The following is a 15,788-nucleotide window of genomic DNA, read 5'->3' as shown; positions in this document are numbered from 1 at the left end:
GCAGGTCGAAGGAGGTGATCCTGCCCTTCTACTCTGCTCTCATGAGACCTCACTTGGAGTATTGTGTGCAGTTCTGGTGTCCTCAACATAAAAAGGACATGGAGCTGTTGGAACAAGTCCAGAGGAGGGCCACAAGGATGATCAGGGGGCTGAAGCACCTCTCGTATGAAGACAGGCTGAGATGAGAAAGTTGTGGCTATGCAGCCTGGAGAAGAGAAGGCTGCGTGGAGACCTCATAGCAGCCTTCCAGTATCTGAAGGGGGCCTATAAGGATGCTGGGGAGGGATTCTTCATTAGGGACTGTAGTGATAGGACAAGGGCTAATGGGTTAAAACTTAAACAAGGGAAGTTTAGGTTAGATATAAGGAGGAAGTTCTTTACTGTAAGGGTGGTGAGGCACTGGAATGAGCTGCCCAAGGAAGTTGTGAATGCTCCATCCCTGTCAGTGTTGAAGGCTAGGTTGGACAGAGCCTTGGGTGGCATGGTTTAGTGTGAGGTGTCCCTGCCCATGGCAGGGGGGTTAGAACTTGATGATCTTAAGGTTCTTTCCAACCCTAACTGTTCTGTGATTCTGTGAGATTCTGTGATTTTATGATTGTGAGATACTTCGGCTAACTACGTTGCTGAGAGAGGATTCTGTGAGGTCTTGCAGCTGTAGTATAAAGAAGAGTAGTTTTGTAAGGAATACCTCATGCTAGAGACATGTTAGCAAATAATAGTTACTTTTGATTAATTTCACTATACCTGGGTTCTTTGCAGCTGGAAGGTCCACTATATAATATGATCATCTACTAAATAAATACTTTCTTGCAAGCAAGTGGGTGGAAAACAAAATTCACACCATTTAACGCTTCTTACATTGGACAAAAGCCTTGCCTTTTGCCTTTCTTTCATTAAATACCCATTACCCTTCATTTTCTTACATATTATAGGTAGGTGAGTGTCAGATTTCAAGGCTGTCAGTCCCTGAAAGAGAGAAGGTTTTAACCATTTGCCATGATTTTAGAAAGATTTTGTAGCTAATTCTTCCCAGATGAAACCTGGTTTAAATGTCTAAACCAAGAGGAAAAACTCTTTATCTATTAATAGAGTTAGACAACTCCATCTCCCTGGCACTGACAGAAGACAGTTATTGGTCACAGAAAGGAAGGAACAGAGGCATCTGAAGCAATGCAGCCATCTGTAACTTGAGTTCTGAATATACTTGAGGAAAAAAACTGCCTTCATTTTTATGTTGTGAAAATTCAAGAATAATTCTAGCAGGTTAGTTTCATTTAGCTTACAGAAAAATAAGGAAGTAGGGATGAGATTACTGAGGTGTATTGTGCAGATAGGTTATTTTTCTGTCTTTCAAGGGAGATTTATTGGTCTCACTATAATGAAATTGAGAGACAGACTAAGAGACAGACTACATCTTTGGCTAATAGCTTGATAAAGTGCTAAGGAAGTGCCATGAGTAACTCTGTGACTGTCCCATCTTTTGCATACTTCACATTCTTGTACAGTCATTATGTCTAAAGCAGGACAGATACATGTATAATCTGTGTGGTAGGAAGGTAACCATCTCTTTCTAGTAAAACTATTCTCTGTACAACTTCTTGTTTTCTTTTAGGGGTGATTATAGTAATGCTCTGTCACACTATGAGAAGGGAATCACGGGAAATAATAAGGTAATTCCTTTTTACTAATGATAGCATTTGTATTATCATACTACACATTAAGTTGTCATGTTTCAGACTCACTTGAATACAGGTGGGTTTTTTTATTCCACTCTAAATCTGTATGTGTGTTTCATTTGGGGTAGTAGTCTTCACACTTCTCTTATTTTTAATACACAGAATGATGCTTTCTCTGGGTGTAAAGCATTATTGACATTATATTAACATGGCATAACTAGATTTAGGTTTTATAGTTTGAGCAGTTTCATAATAGACACACAAATGTCAGAAAATACTGCTTGGGTTTTCATTGTTATAACAAAGGTCCTAATAATTCTTCCTGTTATTCTTTATTGAATTGTTATCTATATAAAGACAAGCAAGGATTGTGTTAGAAGATTAACATTGTATTCAGTAGATCCTTCCTTATTCTGGCATTATTTCCCCTAACATAATAACGTGGACAGGGCTTTGTGCAACCTGGTCTAGTGGAAGGTGTTCCTGCCCATGACAGAGGGGCAGGAACTAGATGAGCTTTAACGTCCCTTCCAGCCCATACTATTCTATGATTCTGTGATAATATTTGCATAGTGTCTATTAAGCAACTTAAATGATAATTAGGGAACATAATCGGGGAAATAGTGACATTTCCAAAATCAAGCCATTTGGCCTTAAACATCAATGGCCTTGCACTTACAAAAAAGGATTAAAGGAAGTATCCTGCTTGTAGTTTCTTTTTTCTGTACTGTTGGTTTTAGAGGAAAAATGAGAGTAGTACTGAGCTGTCTGTAAAGCATATGTATGCTTGGTCTGGACAGGTCTTGTAAGTAAAATGTAAAAATCAAAGCTTAAGAAAAGAACTAAGCTGAGTTCTAAGTGACAGCTGCAGCTAGGCAAGAATTTTGAGACAAAAATTGACTTTGTGAAGTCCATGTAATGTTTTGTTAGTTTGCTTCAGTGCTTGATTACTGTGGCTTTTGTGACCTGGTATTTCTAATGTATAATATATAATTACTGCTTTTCATTTGATTACCAGTACCAGGATCATGATGAAGCTTGCCTTGCTGGAGTGGCTCAAATGTCTATTCGAATAGGAGATATCCGTCGAGGGGTAAACCAGGCCATTAAACATCCCAGTAGGTTGCTAAAGAGAGACTGTGGAGCTATTCTGGAGAATATGAAGGTATTCGAAAGAGTTAATAAAGCTAAAGCTGAATAAGTGAAATCATTAAGTTATTTATTGATTTTTTTTTTTTTTTAATCTTAATTTAGAAATGATGTTTTAATGATTTCCAATATTGTAGCAATTTTCAGAAGCTGCTCAGCTCTATGAAAAGGGACAATATTATGACAAGGCAGCATCAGTGTACATCCGATGTAAAAACTGGTAAGTGCTGTTTTTAGGGAAGTGGTGTATTTCAAAGAACTTGCTATGGTACTTTTTGGAAAGGAAGGAGTCTCTGAATAGCACAACTGTCTCATTGAGTATGTTTCATTGATTTTGTTGTTCCTTCACCCAAGCTGAAACAAGAACAGTGTTCTCTCAGAAGCTGCTGTTGTTTTAAATAGAGTCTTATTGTAAATGGGAGATAGTCTTCCTTTTTTCTTTTTTCTCTGTTATGTTTAGTTACCTGCAATTTCAAATCCTTAATGTGCGTGTGCACATGCACACACGTGCACTGACTTCAGTAATTTTATTTGTGTAGTTATTGTTTAGTTCATTAAATTCCTTCAGTTATAACATACATTGCTGAGACTGAATACTCAGTTGGAAATTATTCTAAATTGGTGTTCAAGTGGAGTCTGTATCATGAGTAGGTGAAATCACTGGCATTATGTTCAGTACATTTTTAATTTTTTTTAAAGTGAATTGCATTATTAGCAAGTTTCCAGTGGAAAAGTACAATTTACTGAGAGATTTAGGGGCTGAATTCTTGTCTAATAACATTTTATTTACTTCTAATATTAAGAACTGAATGGAGCAGAGATCAGGAAGACCCCTCCTCTTTCATACAAGTGCTCTAAAATTAGGTTGGAATATATTATGTTTATTTTCTAAGGAAAATTTTATTCCATCATAGAAGGGTCAGTGGCATCAAAACTGACCAGGAGAACACTTAGTTAGGTAGGGTAGCTTGCACATAATGATAACCTTGATCTGGAAAGTGGGAGATACAAGCTTTGTTGACTCTAGCAGAAGGTTCACTTTGGGTAATGCTTTATCTTTTGGGCAGAAGAGTGAGATACAAGGTCAGCCTCTCTTCAGACTCCTATATACTTGGTCTTGAAAGGCCTTCTGCTTAGTTTGCTGGCTTTTATAGGTTGTATCACTGTGTGCAACTCCTGAAGCTAGATTTATGGAAGGACTGACAACTCGTGTTCCTCTACACTGCTGTTGGAGATGTAGTCACTCAGTGTCCGGTTCTTACTACCTGTAGTGCTCTGTGTAACCTGTTGCCTTAAGCACACAGTCATGAAAGTATTCACAGCTGCACCTGTACTGTTGGCCTTTTGTACTCTTCACATTCTTTCAGATTACAGTTTTAATACTGTGCTGCTTGTTCTACTGTAGATTAAGTAGAGAATATTGGATGTAAAAATGGTTGGTCTGGCACTTATACATCTCAAAGAGAAGATACTATCCTTCTTTAAGCCTGTACCTTCATGAAGCAGTCTGTAATTTCCAGTTCTTTTATCTATAAACTGCAGCTTTTTGAGACTATTAAAGTGCCTTCAAAGCTTATACGTTATGTGCACTTAGTTCTTTTTTAGCCTTCTTTTAGTGTTGGTATAAATCTGCCTGGTTTACTGGAGAAAATTTGAAACCAGATACATTTATTAAATAACAATTATCTTGTCTTCCTAGGGCAAAGGTTGGTGAACTTCTTCCTCATGTTTCATCTCCAAAGATTCACCTACAATATGCAAAGGCCAAGGAAGCAGATGGCAGGTGAGTTTGAATCCTTATGTTTTTTATAAAAGTTATTATTGTTTGTTGTCATTATTGATGTTATTAGATATTACCCTTTTAAAAAACAAACTTAAAGACAGGCTTTAAATTTTGCACAGAACGGCCATGTGAAAATGCATTCTGAAATATGTAAACTTAAGGTGTCATGTAAGGATTTTAAATGTAATCTAAGGACCTTCCATTAGTATCAAAGATGTGTTTCTAATTTACTGTTTTCCTGTCTAAGTATTAATACATTTTTACCCAAAATCATTAAAATACACTCAATGTATTCAATTCCACTTAGCAAAGTATTGAAGAGTTCACTTTGTTTCTAATGACTCCCCCCCCGCCGTGTTTTTTAAATGACATTCAAAGGGAATAGTCGTGAAAGAAATTTTTTCATTCTAGAACCAAATTACATAATGGCTGCACTTGCAAAATAATGAATAATGTGAATTTATTGGCTGAAATGAAAGCCCAAAATAGGTTATATGTAATCACAGAATGTAGGTTCTACTTGTCTTTACCTGTCAGTAAATTTGCTTCAGAATAATACTGTATAAACAGGACCAAAGCTAAATGTGTGCATTGATGAGACTAGAAAATACTATTTGTGTCAGTTGTGTAGTGTGAGAATGAGAAATCTCTTGATCTTGTTTACAGAACAGAAATCTTACTTTTTACATTGTGCAACTAGCTATCGTCTGTTTGTTTTTTATTATTTTCTCACTCCCAAGTGATTTCATACAGAACTAATGGAACAGATAAACTGCTTTTAAGATACACCAAAAGGGATGCTAGGAAAGTAGGTCAAAAATAGTGTCGTGATAGAGATTTCTCTGCCTTTCATTCTTCCAAGAGAAAATGAAATAGAGCCAAAAAAAAACATAGTAATTGCAGAACAAGGTTATTATATGCAAACTGAAAGGAAGGTGTCGCAGAATAACCTCTCAGCAACAAAATACTTTCTTTCACACCTTATTGTAAGGTTATTTAAAAGTTAGAAAAACTGATGTGGAACCATCATTTTACAGGTACAATGAAGCTGTGATAGCTTACGAGCATGCAAAACAATGGGATAGCGTAATTCGACTATATTTGGATCACCTTAATAATCCTGAGAAGGCTGTTAATGTTGTGAGAGAAACACAGTCTCTTGATGGAGCAAAGATGGTGGCCAGGTAACAGTCATACACTGCAGGCTAAAAAAAATGGTGGAAGAGGCCATACCTATTGGAAGCTGGTGAGGCTTGCTGACATACCAGACTCTAGTTATTGGTACTTGGCCAATGACTATATTTCAGTTTATTGATTTGAGTTCTGTAAAATTTGGACAGCTGAGCAGGTGCTGATTTTTTTTTTCCTTCTTTTTAACTTTCTGATTAAAATTGTATTAACCTAAGTTTAAACAATAATGAAAGTTGTCATACTGTATTATTTATGCAGTTAATTTTAGTAATCTGTTTAAAATAATCGAGATATAAATGTATCATATTGGTGTGCCACAAAACATACTATATTTCTAAAATATTTGGTGTAGTCATTATGCTCATTAGTACTAAGGCATTAATTTGTTCATTCTTCTTAGATTCTTCCTCCAGCTTGGTGACTATGGTTCTGCCATCCAGTTCCTCGTCATGTCCAAGTGCAATAATGAAGCTTTCACATTAGCTCAACAACACAACAAGATGGAGATTTATGCTGATATCATCAGTGAGTATTTCAGGTTAATAGTTTGCTGTTCTTTTAATTGGTTTAAACCGATTTCAGATCATAAGACAAGGGGTGTGAAGTTCTGTTTCCCAGCCTTTCCATTTCCAGTCACCATGGACATTTTTGGCAAATCTGTGTCTGATTCAGGCCTACAAGCTAGGCTTTGCTTTCAGCTGAGGTATCTCCCTTGGTCTTCAGTCTAGGTTGTTTTCAGATCTTGTCTGTGCTGAAGATTTTTCTGTTTATCCATAAAGTATTTGTCTAGACTATGCTGCTTGTGTTCATTGAGGGATCCCTTTCTTTGACCTTGATATATGTTAGTACCGCTTTTCCAAACCTGACACTTTTATTGGGACAGTTCTTGATTTTTATCCTTTTTCCATACTTTGAGCTATTTCCTTACATATGCATGACACTTGCTTTTTTTTTTTTTTTTTTTTTTTTTTTTTTTCTCTTTAAAGCCCTTTGTAGCCCCCTCTTGTCTCAGTGGGAGACAAAAAGGAGACCTGACTGAGAAGCTGACTTACACATCAGGCCGTGTTCTGGGTTCAGCTGTAACCGTTATTTTTCTCCTTGTTAGTAGCTGGTGCAGTTCTGGTTTTGACTTTAGTCTGAGTCAGTGGCCAGCTTCTCAATTTGCAATATATGTAGTCATTTTTCACCTGTGTCAGGCACCATTCTTTGGGGACAGTTCCACATGCGTATCTCCCAAATTCTCTCATATTTTCAAGTAATCTATTCCTTTAAAAAGCATACTCTTTTTACAAAGGTTTTAAAAACTTGGCAACAGCTAGCTTAGTGATGCATTGTGGCAGCTGCTTGTCAAGGTGGCCACTATTATTCTACTGCTCCTTATGCTTTTTTCCTTTTCTCCTATCCAAAATACAGTGTCTCAAATTGTAATCTAAGTGGATGGAAAAATAGCTGAAAACCTACTTTGGGCTGGTGGCTGTCTTTGGTTTAGATTCGCACAGTAAAATCAAGCTTTGGTTAGAAGTTGTTGTGTTCACTGCTATCACATGGTCACACTGATCCTCATAGGCTTGCTTTGTGCAATACATACTTGCATATTCTTAAACTCAGAGAAATAATTAGATGATAATCTCATAATCACTTGTGCTGTTTTATTTTTGCCAAGACATTATGGAAAAATTCATTAGTAGATCATAGTAATGTAATTTTATTATGTCTGTTAAAAACCGGAAAGCCTGTGGAAACAAGTATTTCACTCCATGATTAGCTCCTAATGTCTGACATTTAATCTGATTAAATAGGGAAAAAATGTAGACATAATTTGATTCTGGCTGGCTTTGGTTTTCTTTGAATATCAGTAGGAAAACAAAACTTAGAATAAGATCTTGCTTCTTCAGTAGGGCTTTTATCTTACTGAGAACACTGCTGTCATTGCTATCTATCTGTTGCAGGTTCTGAAAGTGCTACCAATGAAGATTATCAGAGCATTGCACTCTATTTTGAAGAAGAAAAGAAACATTTTCAGGCTGGAAAATTTTTCTTGCTGTGTGGTCAATATGGAAGGGTCAGTACTTAAAGTGATAGTTAAATGTTCATAGAAACTCTTCAAAATACAGTACTTCAAAATCAGGGAAGTTCATAGTAGACTTCAGCTGCCTTAACTGATGAAATACTGGTATTTAAAAGTGTAAAAAATATAATTAAACTACTTATGTTTGCAGCTATCTACATTTATGTGCTGTGAATTACACACTGCCCTACAGGTCACTTTTTCACTGCAGCAGAGGCTCCAGGTGGATCAGTGCTATACTCTTCTCAATGAATCTCTAAATGTCATGAACACAGAAGAAGAACTAATTTGTCTCTTATTAGCTTGATCAGTGATGATGACTTGGTGGCTGGCTTATTGATTTAATACTGTAGCATGCCCTAACTTAAAGCTTTTTTAATTTTTCAAGACAGAAAATACATTAACTGAAGTATGTCAGTTGACACACTTCTTTTTGGTCACTTACACATTGGTGAACTGCCGCTTATTATAGGTTTGACTTCTGTATACCGAAAAAAAATTACAGATTTTTTGCAAATTACAGCCATTGTAGTTGACCACTTCTTCAGCTCGGATGTAGGGGAGGATCCAGTAGCAGATTAATCATTAATTTCTTCTCACTGTATAGCTGCAAACATCTTTCACAGTTAGATGAAGAAAACCAGCATTTGGCAAAGACTCAACTCTTATTTATTGCAGGAGTATCTGTAAGAGCAGCTCCTACCTCTGTATTGTATATGGTTATCTATGTGGCTGTAAAATATCATCAAGATAAGCCTTCAGCATGCGATTTGAATGTCAAAATGCAGAGAGAAATAACTTGATAAAAAAATAGGAAAATGTTGGTTTCATGTGTTTGAGTTTTAACTTTTCTTCTGTATTGTTTTAGGCATTAAAACACTTTATGAAAAGTCCAGGCACAGAAGATAACTTGGCTATAGAAATGGCAATTGAAACAGTAAGTAATTTGGATAAACAAAAAATTCGTTATTTTCTCAGGAAGTTTACCTTCAGTATTGTGACAGCTTCCAGGCATCTAAAATTCCCTAACATAACATGTTAGAAAATAAATATGAACTACTGCCTGTCAAAGCTGATGAGCCAAGTAATCACCTGATTTGAACATACAGAACTAAAAAAAAAACCAATGTTTTTATGGAAACCTCCTTATGAGCAAGTATTTTTCCTTTCTCTTTCATAGCATAATTTCTTCTATCTTTATTTAATAGGTGGGACGGGCAAAAGATGAAGCCCTAACAAATCAGCTGATAGACTATCTTATGGGAGAGAGTGATGGCATGCCCAAGGTATTGTATTTTTATCACTGCTATTGTGTCACCATTTTACTGCCTCTTTCAGCAGAGCTTGAATGTGAGCTAAGTGGCACTGCACCCATGGTTTTCAGCTGTGAAAGCCAGACCTCAGGTACAGACATTGCAGTCTACAGTTAATTCTTTAGTCAAGGAATCTAAGGTCTCATATAGACTCAAACTAAATACAGTCAGGTACAAAATGATATGTATGGAAGAGGAAGTTCTGCCTTACTGAGGTGAGTGAGATTTGGTAATGATGATGACATGGTCTTGGTGCAGTAAGTTTATTTCACCCCTAGTATAGCTGTTGGTTATGATTCTCTTGGGAGATTAGAAATTCAGGCTGTTTCCTCTTTGTATGGTGCCTAGAGATTAAGGGTTTGATATTTTAGACTTTTACGGACATTTGGACAGCTGATGGCCAAGCCAACTTTGCTTTTATAAAATTAAAAACCGAAACAACTCTATTACTTACCTCTTATTATTTACCTGTAATTTGAAATGCAAACATTAATAAAATTATAAGGGAAGCAAAAAGTAGTGGAACAAATAAAATTCAAGTGCAAGAGACCAGTAGAGAATGCAGCTGTTGGAGGCATTGAATAAAAAAATCTATGTAAGCAAAAGTAATTTCTCACTTATGCTGAAAGTTGGTTGGACCAAAACTGTAGCATCCAATCTCATTTCTAAGAGCAGCAGCCTCACCATCTAGCTGAAAGAAGTGCATAGGACTGGATGAGGAAAGTGAGCTACAGCTTGATGCCTATAGTGAAGAGGTTATAAAGATTTTAGAAAACGGGAATTTTGTGAATGCTGTAATTGCCGTATTTAACATTGTTTTGAACTTCAATGTAGAGCTTTCCTCTCCTTGTTTAAAAGCTCTCTCTTGTTCTTCTGAATGCTTTAACCCAATCTGCCATAGTCTCTCTCAGTGAGTAACAAAATTTTACTTTATCCAATCATACATAGTTGTTTTAAAAATCTTATTTAAGAAACAATTTATCTTTATCCCTGTTATGCTATGGAGGCTGGTTTTGAAATTACCAAGTAAATGGGGTTAGTTGTAGAGAATAGCAGCTTTTATGTGGTGGTATTTTTGTAAAGCTGGAAGTAAGACTAAACTTAAAATAGCCATGCAGCAGAAACTTGCTAGTCCTTTCAAGCACTGATCTTCAAACCAGACCATTGCTCACAGCAGCCTGATTGCTTTCAATCTGATAAGGTGGCATCTAATGAAGTACCACATAATCAAAATTATTATGCTTATCAAAATTTTCTTGTCTAATTACAAACTATTTCTTAAATATGTTATGTCAACTATTAAATTGAACGTGTAAAGAATCTTAATTTGCCACGTGCTCTTCAGTAACTTGTCAGGGAGGAACTGGCAAGGTTCTGCTGTTTTCTCTGTGTGTATTTTCTAAGTACAGGTGTTTTAAAAAGCAAAACTAAATTAAATCATGGCTATCTAATACTAAGGTCAATCAGACTGCAATAACTTGATACAAAGACCATGGGAAATGTGTTGTCAGTTGAAAATTCCTTCCTGTAACTTTTGCTTTTAAAATAACTGACTTTAAAGGTAAGAACATGAAAGTAAAACATGAGGATAAATTTTCTTAAATGCCTTTTACTTTTATATTTTTTTTTTCACATATGGCTGCCATGTAAGTCATTTAAATATATTACTTAAGTCAAATATCATTAGAGACATGGCCAATACCATATAAGACTACTGGTCCATGCTGCACAGCATCCTTTTCCTGCTGTAGCAGGAGAAAAGAGAAGTGGTTGTCAGTAGAATGGCCAGTTGTGGGCATTAGCAGGTGTCAGAAGTTGTGAAGAATTAAATCCTAACCTTCCATTCATAATAATTTTTGTTTTACCCCGCTCAAGAAATAGCAGTTTTCCTTTTTAAGGCAGTTTTCAGTGGATAGATAATATCCACTAGTAAGTAGTTGTGGTTACTTTATTATCCAGAAAACTTTTACTGTTGTTCAGTTATGGTTCTCAGGATGTTCGACTTTTTGATCATAGAATCATAGCATAGTTAGGGTTGGAAAGGACCTGAAGATAGTCAAGTTCTAACCCCCCTGCCATGGGCAGGGACACCTCACACTAAACCATGCCACCCAAGGCTCTGTCCAGCCTGACCTTGAACACCACCAGGGATGGAGCATTCACAGCTTCCTTGGGCAACCCATTCCAGTGCCTCACCACCCTTACAGTGAAGAACTTCTTTCTCATATCTAATCTAAACCTCCCCTGTTTAAGTTTTAACCCGTTAGCCCTTGTCCTATCATTACAGTCCCTAATGAAGAATCCCTCCCCAGCATCCTTATAGGCCCCCTTCAGGTACTGGAAGGCTGCTATGAGGTCTCCATGCAGCCTTCTCTTCTCCAGGCTGAACTGCCCTAACTTTCTCAGCCTGTCTTCATACGGGAGGTGCTTCAGCCCCCTGATCATCCTTGTGGCCCTCCTCTGGACTTGTTCCAGCAGTTCCATGTCCTTTTTATGTTGAGGACACCAGAACTGCACACAATACTCCAGGTGAGGTCTCACGAGAGCAGAGGGGCAGGATCACCTCCTTCGACCTGCTGGTCACGCTCCTTTTGATGCAGCCCAGGATACGGTTGGCTTTCTGGGCTGTGAGCGCACACTGAAGCTCGCTCAAGTTAAGTTTCTCATTGACCAACACCCCCAAGTCCTTCTCCTCAGGGCTGCTCTGAATCTTTTCTCTGCCCAGCCTGTAGCTGTGCCTGGGATTGCCGCAGCCCATGTATAGGACCTTGCACTTGGCTTGGTTGATCATGCGTTGCTTAAAATTTTGCTCCATCATCAGTTTAAAAGTAGGGTTTTTTTTTGGTCACTTAATATTTTCCTTTATATTGTGAGTTAAAAAGAACAATTTGATTTGCCTTTTTTTCTTTCTGTATGCCAGTCTTTCTCTTTTGCTTTTATTTCTGTGGGGTTTTTCATGCTTTTTTCCCTTGGCTGTCAGGTAGAGACTTAATCTTTGCAGTTGTTGTCTTTATAAGGAAATGTCTTTATTGCTTTCATATTTCTGTTCTTCTATATTTTGGCTTTTGCTATGTGTTTGAGACTTGCATACAAGATCCACACAGTATTCCAGAGAACAGGACAGCATCATTTAATACGAATCTTTTTAAAGATATTTTTCTACTGTTTTAACATAGAATACACATGGTAAATAATTGGCTTTACTGCTAATAATGCAGAATTAGTTGGTTTTGGTTTTTGCTAAGCTGTCTATAAAGCTACCTTTATATGGTTTATACCATTATATGGTATTTCAGCTTAATTTCACCTGGATTTACTAATTCAATTATTATCATGTACAGACTTTACTATTTTTATTGATCCCATTTTAGACATCACTGCTAAAGATACACAATAGTGACACTGGTGACACTAGCCCAGTTTTGGGTTTGGGTTTGGTTTTTTTTTTTAATAGTTCCTCTTCATCGTAAGCAAGGTGATTTAATTGTGTATTTTTGCTGTATCTTTAGGGATTACCTAAAATTAGCCAATTGTCCCCTTAATTTTCAGATTTTTAGCTGCCTTGGATGTCTTAACTGTGTGGTCTCAGAACAACACACTTTTTAATGGCCAGATTTTGTCATCCTTACTCACACTAAGCAATGTTTGCACCTAGATCTGGAACACAATTTAAACTTTCTAGCAAGATTTTGAGTTCTAAAAAGAGTCCTTCAGTTCTTTTCTGACACCATGAATGCCTACATGTCTGAAGTTGTTGGGATTCTGCCTGGGCAGCTCTCTATGTGCTTAATGGTCTTCAGCTTTCTGTATCCATATTGGCAGTTTGGCAACTAACTGCCACAGCTCGCTAAGGGTCACCAGCGTAAGTGTTTGACTGTACAAAGAGCCAAGACTTGCAGGTGAAGGCAGCATAGCTAAAGCATGTCCATACAAAGAGCTCTTCACAAAACAAGGTAGCTCTTGTGTGTCTGCTTTCTTTGAAGAATGTGGTGGTGGGATAAGTAAAGAAAGGGAACAAGCAGTATGTATTCAATCAGTATTAATTGCTTTTGTATGATTTAATTAAGGATGCCAAGTACCTATTCCACTTATACATGGCACTGAAGCAATACAAAGAAGCTGCCAGAACTGCCATAATAATTGCCAGGGAGGAGCAGTGTTCAGGTGAGTCCGTTTCCTCTGATGTGGCAGCATCTCTGACACTACATCCTTGTAGTACTTGAGGTACTGTTATTAAAATAGGATTATACTTAGAAAAGATGTTTTAATTATATTCAAGCTTAATTTGAAGTAGTCTTTGTGAAAAGTCTGGGAGTCATACCTGTATGTTAAATATTAGAAGAAAAAAATTGTTGAAAATGCCTGTATTCCTTATTACATTCAAGTAAATGTAGTCATTAAGATTGCTTTCAACTTCACTTTTCTGTATATCACAGATCTTACAACTGCAGTTTCTACATGCAATTTCCAACTTGGGTACTGATCCTTTAGTCTCTGCATGTGATTTTTTCCAGTGGAAGAGGTGCACAGGAGGTGATTTCTGTTGAAGGGTCAGATACCCGCTTACTTAAGCCTTGCTTTCCCCTGTAATAGGTAGCTGAAGTTAGAAATAGAAAAAAGAGGAGACAGGGGCTAGAAGTAAAATAGCTATTGCCTCCATTAGTCATGCTCCTCTGAAGCCATGGCAACAGCCCTACCATAACACTGCTTGCTTTTCATTCCAAGTAACTTATGAAAAATAACTGTAAAGGGAAAACAGCAGCCTCGGGAGCAGCCAGGCAAATTAACTTCCATGGACTGCTGCTCAGCAGTGGGATAGGGAATGGAGAATCTCTTAACCCCTTGGCAAGCATGGTCTTCCAATTCCTCATAGCAGTAAATAATGCATTTGTGCTGATTATGTAAGCAGGAAATGTAAATGCTCAAGGGTTTAAACATTTACCAGCTTCTCTGAATCTGAAAAATTTTATCTAAAATGCAGTATCCCACACTGTATTTCATCTTCCCTAAGTATAGACGTGTTCTGCAACCCAGGATTAATAAACACAATATTTTTTTCATTAAAATCACCAGTCTTGCAGTAGCTGTTTCAGAGTTGTGAATTGTTGCTCTCTTCCTTGAGGAGATGTCAGTTTGATTCTGAAGTTTACACCAATATAGTTTGTTCTTTCCTTAAAAGTCCATTTAAAAATAATACTTAACTCATACTGTTTGGTATTTTCCTTTGAGTATGCTACTTTATGTGCAGTTTAAGTTGGATTTATGTAATCACACGGTTTTAAGACATCATATTATACTGAGAGTCTGGAAAGAGCATGCAAAATTAATGTTGTTTTCCAGCAACTAATTCTGGACTGATAGTCAGCTGCTACACACAGATTCCATACAGGTTGATTCAAGTCGTATATAATGACACATAACAGACTGCTCTGTAGAGTAAAACCATTTGCCAATAGAGGAAAAAAGTTTGCTGAAATAACTGAATCTGAAATTTCCTTTAAATGACTCCAGCTGCAAGGAGTATGACTCCTTATACGCTAATAATGAAAACAAAAAACCCAAACAAACAAAAATAAGCCAAAACAAAGCAAGAACAAGCAAGGAGCCAGGAAGTAGCCTAACCATACCGAACACGGATTGTTTTCAGCAACACTGATAATTTAGTAAGATGGTGTGTGGTTTTTGGACAATCCTTTATAGTATCCTTGAAGCAGTTTAATCTTGTGAGTTAATACTCACCATGGCAGAGAAGGTGGAGCTAGATCGTCTCTAACATCCTTTCCAACCCAAACCATTCTATGATTCTATTCTGTGAATATTCACATTTTAGTTCTCTCTGACAGATTTTAGGTTGGTTTGGTTGCAGAGGCAAAGAGCTGCCAAAGCCAATAAATTAATATTTAAACAGCAGCTTTTCAATAGCTGACACTGAAGAACAAAAAGATGTAACGGCTCTAAATGCTAGAAAAATATCTTTCTCTTTATAGTGGAAATAATGCATTGGTACAACATCTTCTATTTTTAAAGTTTCATTATATGAAGTGGTCATCCACACATGTATTTTCCTACTGTTTAGCTAAATTCTCTAAGCATAATTGCTTTTCTTATTTAACTCCCTGGCTGATACCATTCAGGATACTGTGACAAGCAACTGCTTTCCAAAGAAATTGTTATACAAAGGTTTTGCGCTAAGAATCAACTTAACTTCCTGTTCAGCTTCCATGTGTGTCATTGGTAAAGAAATTGTTATGAAAAATTGAATTTCCTGTTCATTGTTGGTTTTTTGTAAGGAAACTACCGAAATGCACACGATGTTCTTTTCAGCATGTATTCAGAGTTAAAGACCCAGAAGATAAAAATCCCTTCCGAGATGGCTACAAACCTTATGATTCTACACAGCTATATGTTAGCAAAGGTAAAGAATTGAGAAACTGGATTTATGTGCAAGTTAAGTTACATAGTTTCTGATTTGTTGGGCTGTACATACGGATGCTCTGTGTACATAAATCACATTGTCATATAGGTTGTATCACAGAATCCAAGTGAAGTTTAACAGCAAGCTTCACGACAATCCATGGTTGGGTTTGCCTCTTTGGCATATTCTTTTC

General features: G+C 36.9%; 1 protein-coding gene across 5 annotated transcripts in view; it reads left to right on the top strand.

The window, feature by feature from the left end:
* Positions 1 to 15,788, top strand: part of WDR19 (WD repeat domain 19) — a 45,217-nt gene that overhangs the window by 21,970 nt on the left and 7,459 nt on the right. For all 5 annotated transcript variants that reach the window (XM_065698848.1, XM_065698839.1, XM_065698821.1 and 2 more), the window contains 11 exons: positions 1,613 to 1,670; positions 2,695 to 2,841; positions 2,963 to 3,045; positions 4,525 to 4,608; positions 5,646 to 5,792; positions 6,200 to 6,324; positions 7,749 to 7,861; positions 8,736 to 8,804; positions 9,076 to 9,153; positions 13,248 to 13,344; positions 15,471 to 15,595. In XM_065698848.1, coding sequence (XP_065554920.1) covers positions 1,613 to 1,670; positions 2,695 to 2,841; positions 2,963 to 3,045; positions 4,525 to 4,608; positions 5,646 to 5,792; positions 6,200 to 6,324; positions 7,749 to 7,861; positions 8,736 to 8,804; positions 9,076 to 9,153; positions 13,248 to 13,344; positions 15,471 to 15,595 — 1,126 coding nt within the window. The remainder of the gene's footprint in view (positions 1 to 1,612; positions 1,671 to 2,694; positions 2,842 to 2,962; positions 3,046 to 4,524; positions 4,609 to 5,645; positions 5,793 to 6,199; positions 6,325 to 7,748; positions 7,862 to 8,735; positions 8,805 to 9,075; positions 9,154 to 13,247; positions 13,345 to 15,470; positions 15,596 to 15,788) is intronic.

The sequence above is a fragment of the Lathamus discolor genome, chromosome 1 (assembly GCF_037157495.1).
Source record: "Lathamus discolor isolate bLatDis1 chromosome 1, bLatDis1.hap1, whole genome shotgun sequence".
Taxonomy (NCBI): domain Eukaryota; kingdom Metazoa; phylum Chordata; class Aves; order Psittaciformes; family Psittacidae; genus Lathamus; species Lathamus discolor.
The sequence above is the reverse complement of the archived record's forward strand: the minus strand, read 5'-3'. Positions and strand labels throughout refer to the sequence as shown.